This window comes from Corvus kubaryi, unplaced genomic scaffold (assembly GCF_017639235.1).
Source record: "Corvus kubaryi isolate FWS band 111438036 unplaced genomic scaffold, C.kubaryi_AGA036_p1.0 split1-37296, whole genome shotgun sequence".
In the NCBI taxonomy this organism is placed as follows: Eukaryota; Metazoa; Chordata; class Aves; order Passeriformes; family Corvidae; genus Corvus; species Corvus kubaryi.
The window spans coordinates 16544696-16558101 of NW_024582075.1; the positions used below are offsets into that span (position 1 = coordinate 16544696).

A 13406-nucleotide genomic window follows, 5' to 3' on the forward strand; every position below is an offset into this window, starting at 1 on the left:
TTATGCACATTTCTGATGGTAAATTCTTTAAAGAAAACCTGTCATCATTGACAACTGTACCACACAATCCAATAACTAGAAAAATGTTACTTTTCAGCTGTTTTCCTTCTGTAAGATTACAGACAGGCTTGAAACACCTTACCAGTTATGGTCATTGCTATGCACATTACACTTACCTGGTATTTCCTTAGAGAAATACTGTAAGGTACCTAGCAGTTTATATAGAAAACCACTACTCCAATCTTCAGTCATTTTGAAGGTGATTCAAACTTGCTGTAAATTACTATCAAGAGTTTTTATTACTCTTAACAGCCTTTGCATCTGCTTTTAATGCAATGTGGAGACAAAGTGGGACACTTGACAACCATTTCTCATCTGAACGTTTGCACACTTTGGAAGGAGCTGACCCATGTTTTCCCAAAGACACAAAGAATAACATGAATCTCAGCACACTGGTAAAAAGTGAAGTTCTGAGTTGAAAGCAGAGACCTCTTTGCATGTAAGAATAAAATAGGCTTCAAGTGCAACAATTTTTTATTAATTTTTTTTGAAGTACTTACAAAAGTGACAGGATGCTATTCTTTTCAGTTTACTTAAACCAGTCAACACTGTGATGAACTTTTCTCTATGTATACATTATTACACACAATCCTTTTTCAGTGTTTAATTTTTCCTTTGATTATCTCACAGCTTCATTTCAATATTAATCTGGCAGACAACACATCAGTTGTATAAGTAAGATTGAAGAGCCCTTATGACTGACTGTAACAACTCAAATAATAAAGTGTAAAAAAACCTAATTAAGAGACAGAGTGGAAAGGAATAGGACAAACGTTACAGAAAAACTTGTGCTTTGTAACCCACTCCTCTCTCCACATAATCATTCACTCACATCAATTAATATAATAAAGCTACTGCCAGGCTTTTACTGCGCCTTGCAAGTCATTAAAACAGAGGAAGAAAAATGCTACGAACAAAATCTCTACACCATAAACACACAGATTAGGAAATACAAACAATCTCCCTCATTGGATTGTTTTTAGTTCTCAGCATTTTCAAGGATATAAACACTACTTTTTAAGCACCCTTTTGAAGAGTGGGCAAGCAGATTCTTTGGAAATCACACTAGAACCTAAATTACTGCTCACATTGATCTCAACTATGAGCAGATCACAGAAAAAGGACATTATAGAACAAATTGAATAATATAGGTTGGAAAAGACCTTTAAGATCACCAAAAACCATCATCAACTCAGCTCTGCCAAGACTAAACCATGTTCCCAAGCGCCATACCTACAGGTCTTCTAAATACGCTAAGGGATGGTGACACAGCTACTTCCCTGGGCAAGCCTGCCCCAGTGATTGGTACTGCTCACTTTCCATGAAAATGAGCTTCCTAAAATCCAAAGTAAACCTCCCCACTGGCACAACTTGAGGCAGTTTCCGTTACTCCTGTTGTTTGCTTCCTGGGAGAGGAGACCAACCCCCACCTGGCTACACCTTCCTTTCCGGCAGTTGTAGAGAGCGGTAAGGTCCCATCGTGAGCCTCATTTTCTCCAGGCTAAACACCCTCAGCTGGCTCAGCTGCTCCTTATAGGACTTGTACTCCAGATTCTTCACCAGCTCCATTGCCCTTCTCTGGACACACTCCAGCATCTCAAAATCCTTCCTAAACTATGAGGAACAGAACTGGACAGAGTATTCAAGGTGCGGCCTAACCACTGCCGACTACAGGGGAAGAATCACTTTCCTGGTCCTGCTGGCCACGCTGTTGCTGGTACAGGCCAGGATGCCATTGGCCTTCTTGGCCACCTGGGCACACCCTGGCTCATGTTCAGCTGCTGGCACCAGCACCCCCAGGTCCTTTTCCTGGGGGCAGCTTTGCAGCCCCTCTGCCCCAGCCTGTGGCGCTGCCTGGGGTTGTTGAGACCCAACGGGAGGACCCAGCACTGGGCCTTGTTGAGCCTCATGCAGCTGTCCTTAGCCCACAGATCCATCCTATCCAGATCCCTCTGCAGAGCCTTCCTACCCTCCAGCAGAGCAACATCCCACCCAGCTTGCCTGCAAACCGACTGAGGGTGCACTCATATACCACGTATGGTGCCCACACCTTATACACTGGAGAATGTAGGCATTAGGAATTGTTTTACCAGGAGAAATAAAACTAAGAGGAGAAAAATGGAAGTAAAGTGGTATCTTCCAGACAGCAGCTAAGGAGAGTGGTGAGAGAGGACACAAAACAATATTTATATGTGCTTCTTCCAAACTTGGCTTTTCTCTGCAGAATAGCACATGCCATTGTCAGCACTGAAGTCAGATGAGTTTTATGACTCATTATAAACTTTAAATCAGTCACTTTTCTTTGGAACTTCTTTGGAAACTAGGAAGATTGTCCCCCTTCCAAGTAGCCAGATCAGTCCATGAAGAGATCATAGTTTTACTTGAGTCACCTACATAGTCATTCTCCTAGAAAGCACTGCCATTAAATGTAACAACAATTAGAATGAAAATAACACAGAATAATACTTCCAGCAAACCTTCAACTATATGGAACTTATTTTCCATAAAGTTCTACAGACAGCACAGAACACTCTATAACAAGTCACAGATTATTTGCTTATTTGTAAAGACTTAATCTGAGATAACAAATTCTGGAATAATCCAAACACTACATGGTAAACTTGAACAATTAATGGTAGTTGTCAGACTTCAAAGCATGCACTTTTAGCTTTGTTTCTTTATTTCTTTGTTTTCATCGGAGTTTTTAATTTTGTTTGTTTTGTGGGGTCTTTTTCTGTTCCATGTAACACAGCCTTTAGAAAATTTTGCCCCCTCTTCCAAACCCTTCAGAACCTATCACCCTCTGGTCTAAAAAACGAAATACTACAAGAGCTATAATCTCTCTGGCACAATGCCAGGAGGTGTTGGATTCCACAAATAACAATGTTTCTTAAATTATCTAAATAGTAAAAATTAAGGCTTCATCATGCTTCAGATATAAATGTCTCAATATAAAATTCACAGTCACCAAGTAGAAAAGAAAATACAATTGGTAAACTGTTAAACTGAAGAACAGACTTACAGCACAGCAGTACCTCTCACTAATTTTGATGGCCCACATACACATCTAAGTCACATTTTCCTTAAGTTTCAAGTGGCTTTTTACCTGGATATCTGTCACATCTGTCAGATATTTATGTCAAATGTAACATATATAACAAACTGTTTTCTACAACAGTATTTTGTAAAAAGTAAGCATTTGTTTTGTTTCATGCAAATAGGCCTCCATGACAAATTAATCCCACCATATCCTTTCTCCTGAATGCTGCCCAAAACGTCAGTGATTTGTATTCATCTCCTTTCCTCAAATAATCACAGTCCTGAATAAAACTGAATGAAGACATGAGAACAACCTCCAATTTCAAACAAAATCAAAAAGATCCTTTCTTAGCCCAATAAAGCAGTAAGACATGAAAAATATTAGTTGTGCAAGTACACCATCTGCTGGCCAGAAATTAACTGCAGCAAAATTACTCTGAGAGACAACATTTTGATCAGTGGCATCACAACTTTCTCACCAACACTTCGGTACCAGAGTATATTTCTTCTTTTCCTCTATACACCAAGTGGGTTGTACACCAGCACCTGGCTGTCACATTAAGTGCTCAATCTGTTCACATTCCTTAATGCCAATTCCTTTCACTAACATTTCTCCTTTGTTACTTGCTTTTAAATGATACCTATTGTATTATAGGCATCAAGGTTTCTTTATTCTACCTTTTATTGCTTTCTTCCCCAGTCACTGCAACTTTCAGTGCTTTGTTTCCTACCTAACATCTGAGTTAGGATCCCTAAATGCTGCTTTTCTCACTTTCGTCTTCGCTTTTTTCTGAGCTCCCTTCCTCATCTTCCCAAGAGCGTAATTCCCTAAGAAGGAAATCTCTGACCTTCTCTTTGACCAGTATTTTCTGGTCAAACTCAGCATTTTCAAATAGGACATCATTGCATTCATTCTCTTTTCTTTGGAAATGTTGCTCACGGCAAGAGTAAACTAAGATACTAAACACAAAAGAAAATACAATGAAAAAAACCATACATTTGTAAAAAGTTATACCATAAGGCATTATCTGCCAACAATAAAGACACAAAAATCAAAGCAGAAAAAGGGCAAGCTTCTATTTCTTGAGACACTGTTTTTCTCTGCCTCATGTTGGTCTTCACAAAGCAACCATCACCTAGAATGTCTCTTCACAGAAACATCCCAAATTAGAATCTTCAATTATTTTCTAAATGATTTCTTAAAGCAGCTATGTGGACACACAAGAGAATTTGAACTTGCTTTCTCTAAACAACAGACCACTGGACATTCTTAGCTATCTTTCAAAGACCACATAACTCAGCGCAAAAACTGAATTGCCTTCAGCCATATTGGCTGTTTTTATCTCTGGACAGTCTTCAATTTTTCTTCCGTGAAGAACTGTGAAACACTAGTAGAGCCTCAGACTATCTGCCACAGCAAAATCATACTTTTTTAATTATTGTAGAAGGCAATTACCATGAAATAACCCAAGAACTTCACACACGGTACTTTCTTTTCATACAAGTTCATCCTGTATTTTTCAAATCCTTAAATCTTTTCCGAAATGCTAGTATTTCTTCTCTTAGTCTCATTACTTAAATAATCCTTTCAAAATCTAGTTCCTGTAGTTACTTACATAGCCTAATTGATATCAATGGGTATTCTGTAATTCTTTGGATAATGAGCTCTGTTTTAAGATTCCCTTTATTATCCTTTTATTATGGAGATCTTGGCAAGTAACCAGCAAAATTAATTTCCTTAGGAAATTTTAATTTCATCTGGTTTAATTGAAAGGTAAACAGTATGAGTAAGTACATTTCCGGGAAACTGCAGACATTCCAAGCATGTAGTACAGCTACCAATATTCCTCAATGAAAGAGAGAAATAAAAGTATTACATCTTTTAATTTTAAAGTAAAACTTAGTCAAAATATCTCTAAATTTCCAGAGGTACACACAGGAAACATACATACTAAAATGTTAATAAACAAATAAGTAGGAAGGAATCTCAAAGTTCTGGAGAGTTCAAAGTGAAGAAAGGGAGGAGTCTTATGATCAGGAAGAGTAGCAATATTCTACAGTCTAAGGACAGAATTGTCTGACTCTTGCAGATGTGTAGAGTTAATTTCAACCTTGCTTGGAGGCTTTACAGTGAGCAACACAAAGATTTCGAAAGACAGATTTTCAGTCACAAAGCAAGAGTGTATCCTCTAAGTAGAGTACCCTTTAAAAGAGGGCTGGAAGGGATAAACTTCATAAAAAACTGTGCATACTTCATCATAAATGGTCCCATTGATATCTGCTCCATAAATTGGTGCCACAAAAGTCAAGTTCTTCCAGTATTTACGCTCCAAATCTTCATAGTCTACATATCTTGGAGTGCGGTATCTGCAGAGAAAGAGGTAGGCAAAGGTTCATCACCATCTTTCAACAACCACCTTTACAATGGACTATGCTTCTGAACCTCCAAGATAGAGTCACTTTAAGCCAAACTGTTTGAAACAAAGGAATTACCAGTTGTCCTGAATTCTTAGTTTCATGATTAACCATATCATGGAAACCTCCTACCTGACAGCTACAGTAACTGAAGTCATCCACCAAGCCATACATTTGCTTCAGTCTCTAGCAGCACATCAACCCATCGACCGACTGCCCTTAGGCTGAGCCCCTTCTTTTTATTTCCTTTCCATAAAAAAGACACATATGGAAAAGCCACACAATTAACAAGTATTTATTGTTTTCCTACCTCACTACCAGCTCCGTAAACAGTCAGATATAGGTCCTGTACAAGCCTGTCTCAAAACAATGTAAACTAACTAAGCCATGCAGCCTTCACAGGCAAAACCAGTACTTCCTTCTCCTCTTCCTTCTGCAGAAAAACCTTCCAAGAAAAGCTGTTGTTTCAAACAGCTGATACAAAAAATTCTATGATGCAGAGAAAATAAATATTTAAGGGAACTTTTATTTTTACTCCTTTATAACAGGACGAGATACCACACTTACATGCTTAATGATAAGAACATAATATACACTTACATGCTCAAATATACTTAAGAAATTTCAAAATCTTGTGGGAACACAACACAAGCACACTACTAACAGCTTTGCCTCAGGATCCTTTGTCAGACCTCTGCACTTCCATATTTAGGTCTTCAGAAAGAAAACTTACTCCCACTTTACTACAACTCTGAGAACTAAACTTTCACAGTAGAACTGCCAGTTCTGCTGCAGTTCTACAGTGCTACAGTTGAACGACTGGAAAGAAAATCCAAACATACATCACTGGGACCAGGTACTTTTATGTCATAACTCTATGTAATAACTCTAAACAGAGACAAAAAAAAATTAGCAAAACACATCTTAACTAAAGCATTCTCAGCAACAGAGTTGTTTTAATTATTTCTCATGACAGCTCCAGAAATCAGATTGTATTTCTGTTTGGCCCTGAGTAACATGCACACATGAACTCCTTGATTACAGGATGTGGCTACGCTCTTATTTCCCAGAGGTCAAATAGAGAAGCACTTTGGTTCAACGGTGAGCTGCAAATGTCTAAACAAATAAGAGACGAAATGCATTAGACTGAGTACACATAATCATTTTAAAGGCAACTACGATTTAATTTAGATGTTTATGGCCCTTCTCTCTTACCCAAAGGAAACAGATAACATCCTAATACTCCAGAAAAAAGTCTTTAACAGAGAAATCTTCTCCATTAAGGAACAAAATTATTTTTATGGGAGAATAGAGGCTCTCAGCTACTTAACAGTTAAAGAAATAGAGACTGAAGTAAGAGTGTCATAGAAGGTTATATGACATTTTCTCAAGAGCAGTGACAAATATTTGGAAAGACCTACAGCTAGTAATAGACAGGAAGTCCTCTCCATGTTCTACATTTGCATATAAAATTAAGTTGCCATCTGATATCAGTAAAAACAATTAAAACTGAAATCAGAAACACTTCCAAAATATATTCCATGATGAATATAATAAACTTAACAAACACCATGACACGTATTAAAAACTTCCCAGCATTTCTACATTAATTAACTATTTTAAGAAATCAGTGTATCTCAATTTATTAGGGGTTAATAAAATGTAAACTTTAACATCTATGAATAAGTATTATTGAAAATTACATCAGATATCATATAGGTCTTATGATTTACTCTCACCTCTAATATATACTAAACAAATAGTTTCAAGAAGTACAAAATAGGTTCCCATTTCCAATTACCAGAGAAAGAACACTGGGCACTAAACTCAATGTTGCACAAGTAATATATGTGCTATTCTTTTTAATTGGGAAAAAAAAGGTCGTCAGTTTTGCACTATCATGAAGGCAGGGATACTATGGAACATTTGATAAGGAGCCTCCTTAAAAGCTTTACATGTCCTAGTTTTTTCCTGATCTTGATAACAGCTTCTACTGTTACATCTAATTTCTGAATTAACCCATGAGAGAAACTTGCCTTCCAACTAAGGCAGTATTACCTTTCCTAATTCAACTATCTTTTATTTCTAAGATCCTTTGATTCATCTTCCAGAAACTACTTCCACTCAGTTTTGAGAAGATACTCAAATAAAATATATTCTTTTTATGTGGCCAAAATGACAGGCAATAATTCCTTCTATCAAGTCCCTCTTATTGGAATGCTCACCAATTTGAAACATTTCACTACAGTGCCTAGCCCTTCATGAACATTTTTTCTCCCCTCCCATAATATCCATCTTGCCATAACCAGAACACAGATATTTACTAGATGCCGCTGAGTTCTCTTACATTCATGTAAAAGCTTCTTGACTGGTTATAAAAGATAGTGGGTTTTTTTCAGAATTACATGATGATAGGCCATTCCAGTATCTGAGAATTAAACATTAACAGGCATACTCAAATTAAAACTCAGATATACAGTCTGCATCATCTTCACTATTTTCTACATAAGCATCTCCTGGAACATAAAGACAAAAAGGTAGACAGAAAGCATCATGTCTCAGGTTTTTCAGATGCTTTCTTGCTGCCATGGTATCAGATGCTTTCAACAACATAAACATGAACAACATTCACATTGTGGTACCCTTCCATACCTTGGAAGACAGGACAAAAAGTTAAAAAGATCACTGGATGTCTTGCACAATCCAAAGAAACCACAACATGTGAAGATAAGTATTTGTCTTACTAAACAAGAGTACGTACTTGTCACTGTTGGCTAGCTGCCTGAACTCCTTCACTGTCATGGGCTTTTTCTGAATGTTGTACTGTGTGAAAAGCCCAGACTGGCCAGTGACCATCTGTTGAATCGGAGCAGGAATCACCAAATCTTCAATATCATCATAGTGTTTTCTTGGCTTCCATTCCTTTGGTGGGATAACCTTTAAATTCAGGAAACAAAACAGAACATCACAGTTGCGACAGCAATTCAAAACATCCTGGAAAAAAATTGAAAGAACAGTTGAATATGCCCACATGATCAAAGGAACATTTGCTTACCACCTGTTTCACACTAACTGATAAGTGCTCCTAGACAATGTAGAAACCCATTCAAAACACACACAGTATCACCTCAACTCACAAGCAGCAACTCACCAATTTACAGCAATTCATAGACAACTGTGCAAAAATACACATTTATAATAACAGTTAACAGATTTTTACAATCAGAAAGCCTTATAATTGACAAATAGTTTGCAATCCATGACATCATACATATTTAGTGTTAAAAAAATGTGTGGATTTGGAGATACATTTAGAGGCGAACATGTAGGTGCTAAGTCAAAAGTTGAGCTCATTTATCTTAAACATCTTTTCCACACCTAAAGATTCAAAGATATAACATTTTTATCCTCAATTAAAATAAAAATTCCTAAAAAAACTTGAGAGTCCCCTGTCTAAATATTATTTGGTATAAACAGAATGTATAACTGTATTTTTTAATGAAGAGTGAAAAAAACCAGCTGTTTCAGAGACCTTTGCATTTCAGAATCTGTTCAGTTTACTCACCATAAAACTATAGGGTACAACTCTATTACAGTAAGAGTTTGCACTAATTTATATATATTAGCTTTTATAATTACATGATTTACTCCTCATAATTGAAGATTAAAACTATGTGCAGATTAACCAGTTGTAAACACATTTATTTCAAATACCACAGAACTACGCACAGTCAATGAAAACTCCTCAGCAGATTCTGAAGTGTTAGCAAAAGAAATCATTAAGAATTTCAAAGAAACCTGTAGTCATACCAGCGTTTTTTAACAGGCTGGGTAATTTTGAGCATTCCTTGCATATATTATTTCAGCTGAAAACAGGTAACTCTCTAGATGTGAAACTGTATCACTTCTAAAACAGAGCAACAGAAAATTTTTGTATTTATTTTTTGATCTGGTTTTGGTTTTGAACTTTTACATGTCCCAAGGCTTAATGACATGTTTTTAGATCCACTCATTATTTTCATTCTTCTGCTATGCTCAAATCAGATTTCCACAAACACTGACTTGGAAACTTTTAAAATATCTTACTACAAAGTAGGACAGCTCTTATAAACATGCAACAAGTGAATGACATTGTTTGAATAATTAATTCATAATTTAGAGGTAGTGTGAAAGACTTAGATGTTATGGTTAAAGGCTTAAACATTGTTATGAAGAACTTTTTCCCCCATTATGGCAAAACTGTATAAAGAAGCTACACTTACCTAAGCCCACCCCTCCCTGAATATGCCTCCTGACTGGAACTTTGGACTGTGAGCTAAACCACCTAAGGAAACTTGAGATGAGTTACTATCCTTCAATTGACACAATTGTTCAATTATCTCAAGTCTAGGGAGAAGTAAACCAGGCTGAGGGAAAATAATGCATCCACAAGAAAGCCAAACCCAGCAGCTGTCCTGAGAATCAGCTCTGGGTGGGTTTGGGGTGGGGGAGGCCATAGCCCACAGGCCCATCTGCTGAGACCAGGTTTGCACGGACTCCCCCACAACCGAGTGGGGAGGAGGAGAGGTTTTGGGGGTGTGGCATAACCTCTGGTCAGAGACAGTGAACTCCCATCCTCCCCTACACAAACTGGGCTCAGTTGCAAATCCCCCCACCCCTGGATGGCCACATACACAGGGCATTCACATGAGAGGCAGCTGAGGAGGTGTCATAAGCTATCAAAGACCCCAAAGCACCCCCAGACTCATTCCTGAGGTAAAGGGATGCAACTGATCAGTTGTCAAACTTGCTCCCCATGCCCTCAACCAAGGACAGCTACCTGGGCATTCCCACCTGTCCTGAACACATATTCATCTACGGAGCTCTGTTTTTTGGGGGATCCTCATTATCAAAAAGACCAGAAGAAGGTGACGATCGGAAACCACAGAGCAGTGATATTTCTACATTTCTACTCAACCTGTCTCTCTGACACTCTTTCTCTCCCCCTTTTCCTTGCTCCATTTGTTTCTTTCTCTCTCTCTCTCATTTACTGTTAAATAAAATCCATACTTTTCACTTCAGCATATGCCCTTGTTTGCACCTTAATTCAGGCAGAGGCATCTCTCTAACACTTTTAATAATGGGATCACAACAAGGCAGTCCTTCAGATAGGCTGTTTTCTTACAAGCATTTCAGGATGTAAGGACCATATATAAGTGTCCATTAGAAATTTCACTATTACCTCTCTCCATGAAAGTAATAAAATTCTAAAACAGATAGATCCTAAGATCATTGGCCACCTTTTGGAAAACTATCACAAATAGGCAAATTGTAATGTTAATGTACTCAAATAGTCCAAGGAAATCCAATCAAGACTGTTAGTGCTAAAAGCACACAGGAAAAGACGAACATCAAGCCAAAGAAAATTTATCTGATAGCAACATATTTCCATAGCTAATGTTTTTATTTTACACACAAACAGGTGTTTTTATCCAGTTTTTACACAGATGCAACTCCCTCTTTTCCTTTTTTCCTTCTCAGCTTCCACAGGACTTCTGCTGTACAGGAACTACTTAACAAGTTTCAGTGTTGTTTGCTTTTAGAGAAAAAAAAAATAATCCAATCATCTCCTGATTCCTACTTATTTCTTTCACAGAAATCTTAAATTATATGCACATTAACAAAATACAAAATGTTAGTTTGGAAGCAGGGAAGTCATGCATTCAGAATATATGCATAGAAATCAAATATGTGCACAGAGATTTCCATTTTCATGATTATTAAGCATGAAGTTGGAGGTTTGGCTCAAATATATGAATACTGAAAAGCGAAATTTGCATTATCTTATTTAGTTCAAGGTCAGTGTGCTTTAAGCAGTAAAAATATTTTTGTGAATGCAGGTTCAAGACATCCCCTTCCAGCTAACTGGAATATGTTTATTACTGTTGTAATTAGAGTGCTGGCTAGGGAAGTGAACTCTGTGGGGACCAATATGCAAAAAACTGTTTTAAAAGAAGATAAAAATAAACTTCCTGCCCCAAAAAATTTGCATTTTCTAATGAAGACAAGGACAAGGACTGAAGATGCTAACACATCATGTTCAAAGCAACATAGAGATAGTATAAGAGCTGGAAATACTGACTAGGTCTCTGGTTTTGCCACTGACCTGTCCCACTGAAGCCTCTTCATGTTTCCTTTAGTAAAAATAGCCTCTTCAAAGTCAAGCTAGTTAGATTTATTCAATGGGTGCAATCTAGATCAAATTCATCAATCAAGCTGTTGAACACTCAAATATGAAAAAGGAAAAACCAAAAGCAAGGCTTTCTCATTTACATATTTATTTATCAAAGATCCTAAGCATATTAATCCAGTCTAGTATCATTTAGTGTGATAAACATACAGGTTTAGATAGGGATGTCTTAGTTATACCAGTCAGTCTCCGGCGTAAAGACTGCATGTCAGTACTAGTGAGGTTAATGCAGAGTGCTACCAGCACATACATTTCTGTTAAATCCTCTTTCATATACTGGTAATCTCCTGTAGATCTGATTCTGAATGGGACTGACAGTACTACTTCTATGTAACTATTTCTCCCCAACTCATCTGAAAATTGCTTTTCTTGCACTTGCCAGTATCTATTTTCAGCATAGTGTTCTGAAATTACTTTTCTACTTGCCAGTGTGACTGCAAATTAATTTAACTATTTCACTCCATATAAATGCAGTTTGAGCTTTTGAAACACTTCGTTTTCCAGTAAAGACAACTAATCCATCAGTGTCCCTTTTTTGTCATTTGTCCTATTGTTTTCAGCCTTTTCCTTCCTTTTTAAGTATAGAATCTTTTGTAACAGTAAGACTAAAAGAGATTTTCTACGCCTAAAGCTCATTTCAGACTTTCAAAAGCCTAATGGCAATTTTTTTGCCAATTTGCTCAAGGGATGCCACAGTTATGTGCATCTGTTATCTGCTTTGGAAATGGTTTGATATTGCATGTCTAGTACCTTAATTACTTGTTTCAGACATAGTATTAGGAACTTCAGGAGTGGTTGCAGTTTTTTTAACCTTGTATTTCCCATACTCCTTCCTTCCTTCAGTATATGCAAGCCCTACAGTCATTTCATCCCCACTGTCACACACATATTCTTCTACACAGGTAACAAGTCCTCCCCCCTTATGCGCTCACATTTAACCCAAAGTGCTGGATATGCCTACTCTGATTGTGTTCTCTGTTTAGAGCTTAAATTACAGTTTCTGCATATGCATATAGATCTTCTGGTAGTTGTTACTCTTCTTGCATTCATACTTGAGAGTGTGCATCCCAGACTTCAAAAAAAATTAGGTGCCATGTTAAGTTAATTTTCTATCACTATCAAAACTGAAACAAGTATTTTTTCCTGTTACTTTAAACCAAATTTCCAAAACTCAGAAAATGTCCCTTAAACTTCTGCAGTATGAATTATTCACTTCATAGGATTTGTTTTAAAAAATACTTGGTTGGTTTACTTTTATTTATGAATTTTTGAGATATTATCAAAATATAGTGAAAAACAGAATATAAAATTTTCAAGACAACCAAGTATTGAATAGCAAGTAACTGACAGACTGAAAACAGCCAGAGATGCTTTAACTGCTACTCAAGCAAGCAAGAAGATACCACTGTAATGAAGTTTACTGTCTGAAATGAAAGGACTGCAATAGCTCATACCCACACAAACAAACAGGTTCCAGAACACAAGTGAATACAGCAATAACTCACCTCAGGCTTTCCACTGCTGCCTATTTATCACATTTCTACTTCTGTTTGCAGAGAAAAGTTTGAGAATATAACCTATATGTACTATATTGGCTGAAATGAAAAAAACAACCTAAAAGGTTTTCAAAGAGTGAGGAGTTCAGTTTTGCTTTGTTTCACAG

General features: G+C 37.0%; 1 protein-coding gene across 9 annotated transcripts in view; it reads right to left on the reverse strand.

Annotated features, from left to right (window-relative positions):
• The window catches only part of KDM4C (lysine demethylase 4C), a 290549-nt gene that overhangs the window by 263421 nt on the left and 13722 nt on the right, over positions 1–13406 (reverse strand). For all 9 annotated transcript variants that reach the window (XR_006013641.1, XM_042013234.1, XM_042013232.1 and 6 more), the window contains exons 3-4: positions 8276–8451; positions 5352–5466 (exon numbers count right to left, since the gene is read on the reverse strand). Coding sequence is in view for 8 of the 9 variants with exons in the window: in XM_042013234.1 (XP_041869168.1) it covers positions 5352–5466; positions 8276–8451 (291 nt within the window). In the remaining variant the exon portion in view is untranslated. The remainder of the gene's footprint in view (positions 1–5351; positions 5467–8275; positions 8452–13406) is intronic.